The 5,708-nt window shown below is 34.7% G+C and overlaps 1 protein-coding gene and 1 long non-coding RNA gene across 3 annotated transcripts; one reads left to right on the top strand and one right to left on the bottom strand.

Annotated features, from left to right (window-relative positions):
* Positions 1 to 261: 261 nt before the first annotated feature.
* Positions 262 to 3,071, bottom strand: LOC105794822 (ethylene-responsive transcription factor ERF113). 2 transcript variants are annotated; one of them, XM_012624171.2, is made up of 2 exons: positions 2,928 to 3,071; positions 262 to 1,343 (listed from the first exon to the last, which is right to left on the bottom strand). In XM_012624171.2, the coding sequence occupies exons 1-2, from the start codon at positions 3,052 to 3,054 to the stop codon at positions 769 to 771; spliced, it is 702 nt and encodes a 233-aa protein (XP_012479625.1). In that variant the 5' UTR covers positions 3,055 to 3,071; the 3' UTR covers positions 262 to 768. The 2 variants fall into 2 exon arrangements, with proteins under 2 accessions (XP_012479625.1, XP_052484522.1); XM_052628562.1 differs by lacking the exon at positions 2,928 to 3,071 and adding an exon at positions 1,813 to 2,051.
* On the top strand, positions 2,061 to 3,626 carry LOC105794823 (uncharacterized). Its single transcript, XR_001134130.2, has 2 exons — positions 2,061 to 2,819; positions 2,964 to 3,626. It is a non-coding gene; the product is annotated as an uncharacterized LOC105794823 (long non-coding RNA).
* The last annotated feature ends 2,082 nt before the right edge of the window (positions 3,627 to 5,708 follow it).

The following is a 5,708-nucleotide window of genomic DNA, read 5'->3' as shown; positions in this document are numbered from 1 at the left end:
TTAAGCATTCGTTATTATGAAGCAATGAAAATTTCACTAATATCAAATATTAACATATATATAATTATTTATACATACTAGATGTGAAAAGCGCCACCTTAGCTTAGATTAAAAGGTTTAGACAAAAGTAGTAAATTAAGGACTTAAATTAAGTTTATTGGAGAGGAACTACTCTTCCAAGAAACTACCTTTTGAAGATTGGAACAATATTATATATTCTTCGCAGTACATTCTCCACTTGCATTATCACTAACTACTATATTTCTCACAAGAATAAGAATATATATATATATATATATATATATATATATTTAAATTACTTGAAATAGTGACAGTAATTAAAGCAAACTGATCTTCTCTAGCTAGTTTACATCAAAAGATATCAAGAAAAACTTGGAAGCTAGCCTTTATGTCTTTCTCCTTCTTCCTTCTTCTGATGCATTAAGAAGACATTAAAATAAAAGCAAAACAAATCATAAAACTTGAAAATCATGGTGCTGAGATAGGGATATGAATCATCCTCCCACTCCCTATTCATACATGTGAATTACAGTGTATATATGTAATTCTTTTACAAAAAGTGGCACCAGTTGAAATCATGCATGCTTGTCATAAGAATTGAAGAAATCAGTAAGCGCATGTGAAGAGATTAAGGAGAGAGAGCAAGGGACTTGGAATGGGGGCATTCTTATTTCTTTGCTTGGTGCAAATATAGTAGAATTTTGGATGCCCTCCTGAACCTTGTAGAGCTTGAGAAGCTAAACTTGTCTACTCGCTTCTGGTACTAGGATCGAAGTCCTTCCCATAGTGGTGAGGATAATCAGGACCAGAGGAGCTGTCATAATTTGTTGAAAATCTTGTGAGGTCTTGGTGGTAGTATTGTGATGAGAAGGTGGATGATGCTGACATTGAAGAAAATTGAGGAGAGAAAGGCTCTTCTTGATTGAAATTGAAGAGATTGGAAGTGTAATATGAGATATCAGCATCATTACTACTTGAAAGCAGCTGTGCATATTGAAACAAGTGAGGGTATGAGTCCTGAGACCACGATGAAGGTGCAACTACAGGCGTAGGATTTTGTGCAGAATGGACCGTGCTTGAATCTCCGGGGCCAGTTAAATAGCTCACCTCCCTATTCCCTTGGACTCGTTCAGGAAAATTTAGCTTTGCCTTGGTGCCTTTGAACTTGAGAGCAGCTCTATCATATGCAAGGGCTGCATCTTCAGCTGTGTCAAAAGTGCCAAGCCACACTCGGGCTGCTTTCTTTGGATCACGAATTTCTGCTGCCCATTTGCCCCATGGCCTTTGCCTCACTCCTCTGTAATGTCTTTTCCTCGTGTTTTCTTCACATGCAAAAAGGCAATGGATGAAGACATGACATAGCATAATATACAGCACCAAGTTTTTACAAGTGTCAAAGAAGTTTACCAATCGCCTCTCATCCTTCAATATTTAGCACATACAAAATAATTCCAAATTTAGCCAGGTTTATGATATAAGAAAAGCAAAAAGGGAAAATAACACTATTAATTTTTAGCATATAATATTTTTATATAGTTCTGCATGGTATTTTGCATGCAATCACGGCACAAACGGAAACCAGCAAAGTAGTGGGATATTAGGTACTGCTCTATTGGAACCATATGTTAATAACATATTGTATATTGAAAGTAGTTTTATGTCGTAACTTGGTCACCAAAGTTTGTTTCCTTTTCTTAATTCCAGAGTTGTTGAAATGTTGGAGTAAATTAAAAAAGAAAAACATGCTAACAAGCAATTGCACTACTTGTGATCAATGGTTTCTCACTATACCTTTTGCAAATGCAATGAAAAAGAAGGAAAGATACATGCAATCATGACGGTTCCATATATTTTATATCACTACTTTCTCTCTTCCAATAATCAGCTAACAAGTTTATAAGTAGTAGCCAACCAAAAGATATCTATTATTATAGTTGGTGTTTTAGCAGAAGAAACTTATAAATCGAGCTTACAACGCAGAACGTCAAGGAATTATGAAAAAGAAAAAAAAGGGAAAACAGGTGTGAATTGATAAAGAAACTAGAAACCCAGATTTTGTATCAGTACTAGTTACTTTCAAAGTTAGGCACAGTTTAAAAGCAAAGAATGTAAGATTGGAAATGGAATGATAAGTTCACAAGGTCAAAGAAGAAAATAAAAAGGAATGAAAGCATCCCACGTAATTGACCAGGGCTTTTGTTTTTTGTTTGTTTCCTTCTTTGAAAATTTTGACAATCGGGAATACCTATGGCTTATCCAGTAGTAAACATATAGATAAGAAGAAGTTACATCTAGCTTGCTATTCGACCAGAAAACTGGAATTATCTACAATCCAATCGACATATATATTAGAAACAAAAGTTAGTAAAAGCTAGCATGAAAGAATATATATAAATATAGTGTAAACGCTACAGTACACTAATTTTTATTTTATTGGCGGAGAGAGAGAGAAACTTGTTTACGGAAAGTAGGCTTGGCCTTAGCCGCTGGATACATTGAACTTGACTAACCCTAGCGTCGAGACACCATTTATTTCCATTTTCGTCTCTTGACGAGCCTGTAGTCGCTTGCAGACTATAAGGAAAAGGAAAGGTAAAATCGGGACAGGTAGATCTCTTTCTCTCACATGTATATATAGAGGGGGGGGGCGAATTTTGAAGGACCAGAAGAAAAGAAGGGAAAACTTGAGAAAGAGATAGATCATGACTGCTACGAACAAAAACAAGTTAATATCAGAAAGACGACAGACAAAAGGAGCACAACCGGCTGAAAAATGTTGACAATCCCATCTTTAACACGTAATTCTTTTTTTTATCTGTTTGCTTTTCCGGATGCAACCCTAGTTGCTACACCTACCTTTAAATAGACAAATCTTTCACTGTAGCCATAGATGTGTATATATATACCTTGATCTTGAACTGCAGGTTCATTTTTCACTTCAGATTGTACTGATGAGGGCGTCGGTGATTGTTGGAAGCTAAGCTGTTCATCGCTTCCCATCACTTGAGTAAGAGCTGTAACCATGGCTGTCATGTCCGCGGATTCAGTCCATGAAGTTGCGGCTGCTGCAAATTCATCGGGTCCTTTGCTTTTCTCCTCCGATGTTTCGGATGGAAGTGGACGTTTTCCATGCCTTCGATCCACCGTTTTTTTTCCCAAAAAACACTGCTAATACTATGTATAGTTCGCAGATATGTAAAAAATGGTTTGCTAGATAGCTAGCTGCCTGGGGTACTAATGTATATAAATGGAGAGATGTGTGGGATTAAGACAGGAGGGGATCGACGAGTATGAGATTGAAGTGAGGGTGCAATATATTTGGGTTAAACTATATAATGGGGGAAATGGGGGAGGATATTTAGAAGAGGAAATTTTCGGGTTTTATTGGATCCGACACTGGACAGTCCTTTTGGGGCTCAAAATTACCCATATATTAACTGTGTCACTTAAATTACAAATCCACTTGTAAAAAAAAGCTAGACAAATAAAGGATTTAAATAGTGATACAAAGGAAACCAACGGTGCACATGTTTCTCACATGCACGCAATTTCTTACATTGGATACATGTAAATAAAATATATATTAACATGTGGTTGGGATTCAATTGCTTTTCATTTATTTTTATTTATTTTGTAGGAGAAAATTACAAAAGATATTTTTCCTATCTTTCAAGTATTTATTTTTTATAATTATATATTGTGCTTTTTATTACTTTATCACAAAAGTTATTTTTAAGATTTTTTTATTTGAAGGAGGAATATTAATATTTATGAGCATCGAGTTTGATATAAATTTCTAATTATTAATCTCTTTGAAGTTTAGAAAGAGAAAATAATTTTGATCGAGAAGTTTGATTCTCATAATTATTGGGTTTCATTTTACTTTTTTCTCACTTCTTTATTTTTTTATATTTTTCATATCTGCTTTTCTGATTCATGTATAGAGTTCGTGATTATCCCTCTCAACAATATTACCTTCAGATTTTTTTTTATGTATGCATATATAAACTTAAATGCTAGAAAAACCTCATAAGAATTAAAAAAACAAATTAAGTCCCTAATAAAAAATTGCGCTCATTGAACCTCTCAAATATAGTTTTCAAGGGTTAAAACTCTTACACCACTACACCAGAACAGGTTTTTAGTAGCGTTTTTTTAGGCCTTTAGTGGCGCTTTTTAGTACCACTAAAGATGTCAAAAGTGCCGCAAAAAATGCCGCTAACGACAATGTCGCTAACTTTTGCAGCGTTTACAGAAAAAAACGACGCTAAAGATCATGTTCTTTAGCGGCGTTTAAAAAAAGACGCCGCTAAAAATCATGTTCTTTAGCGACGCTTAATAAAAGATGCTTCTAAAGATCATGTTCTTTAGTGGCGGTTACAAAAAATCGCCGCTAAAGATAATATTCTTTAGCGGCGCTTAAAGAAAAACGCCGCTAAAGATAATGTTCTTTAGCGGCGCTTGGTAAAAAAATGCCGCTATAGATCATGTTCTTTAGCGACGCTTTTATAAAAAACGCCACTAATTTTGGGATTTTTTTAGAATAAAATTTTTCATTTTATCAACCCTCCTGTAACAAAAAATCAAAAACAATCAGATCTAAACCAGCCAAAAACAATAAAATTATATAATATTTCAAATTAAACGAATAAAATAATATTATTATCAATAAATAAAAGTGAATTCATACTTTTCTGTACAAAAATGTTAAAAGTTAAAATGATAAAAATATTTATGCAATACACTATGACGGCAGAAGTTATGATCTGCTGAAACATCTTCATCATAATCAAGTCGCTTTTGAAGTTCATCGTACTTTTTGCTCGCTCGCTTCTCTCGATGCCGTGATCTGCTTTAAGTTGTAGTTGGAGTTCTTCATATTTCTTTTGAACCTCTGCTTCTCTCGTCCGCTTCTCACGCCGCTGACCTCTGTTTCTTCATTGCACCTTTGCTTCCTCGTTGCTGCCTCTGCTTTAAGTTGTACCTGAAGTTCTTCATATTTCCTTTGAACCTTAGATGTGGTCGCTTGCATCTGAGCCATCTGGTCTTTTAACCTCTGAACTTCAGCTTGAGCATGACTCCCCGAAGCCATGTATTGTCATGAAATGGATCCAAAATATTGGGTTGGACTAAGAAAAGATCCTTGAAATCGTACCCGACCATACCTTTCAGGACCCAAAACTTCAACAATAATCTGGTTATCAATGTCTTCTAGATGAACAAAACTATCACTAGAAACAATCGCTTCGTACTCCGCCTTTTTATCCTTTAGTTTTTCCTAATAAATAAATCACATAGTTAGGAGCATAATATATATTAAAAAACAAATGCAACATAACAATAGTCGCATTACAAGCAATGAATTAAACCATTAGAAAATAAACACTATAAATAACTAAAACAAGTCAAATCATATTAAGTAAACGTACCATAATTTCACCAGCTTCAGGAGTCATAGCAGATCCATATTTCTTCCTATGTGTAATTTCAAAAAGTTGAAGGCGTCCAAATTTTTGACCGGACGACCGTTCCTAAAATATAGTAGTAAAAATATTATTTAATGGAAAGTTATACATATTTGTCAATATTAAAAAATTAAAAATACCTCTGCCTCTGCTACACATGCAAAACTTCTCGACCCGACTGTGTGAGTGAAATTTTGTTTCTGCCTGCTGCTTTTTCCAACT

The sequence above is a fragment of the Gossypium raimondii genome, chromosome 3 (assembly GCF_025698545.1).
Source record: "Gossypium raimondii isolate GPD5lz chromosome 3, ASM2569854v1, whole genome shotgun sequence".
NCBI lineage: Eukaryota > Viridiplantae > Streptophyta > Magnoliopsida > Malvales > Malvaceae > Gossypium > Gossypium raimondii.
The sequence above is the reverse complement of the archived record's forward strand: the minus strand, read 5'-3'. Positions and strand labels throughout refer to the sequence as shown.

Bases quoted from the DNA above. Each gene is read 5' to 3' on its own strand.
- LOC105794822 (XM_012624171.2), bottom strand. From the start codon at position 3,054: ATGACAGCCATGGTTACAGCTCTTACTCAAGTGATGGGAAGCGATGAA. The intron at 1,344-2,927 runs GTATATATATAC...TTGCATGTGAAG, and splicing joins ACCTGCAGTTCAAGATCAAG to AAAACACGAGGAAAAGACAT.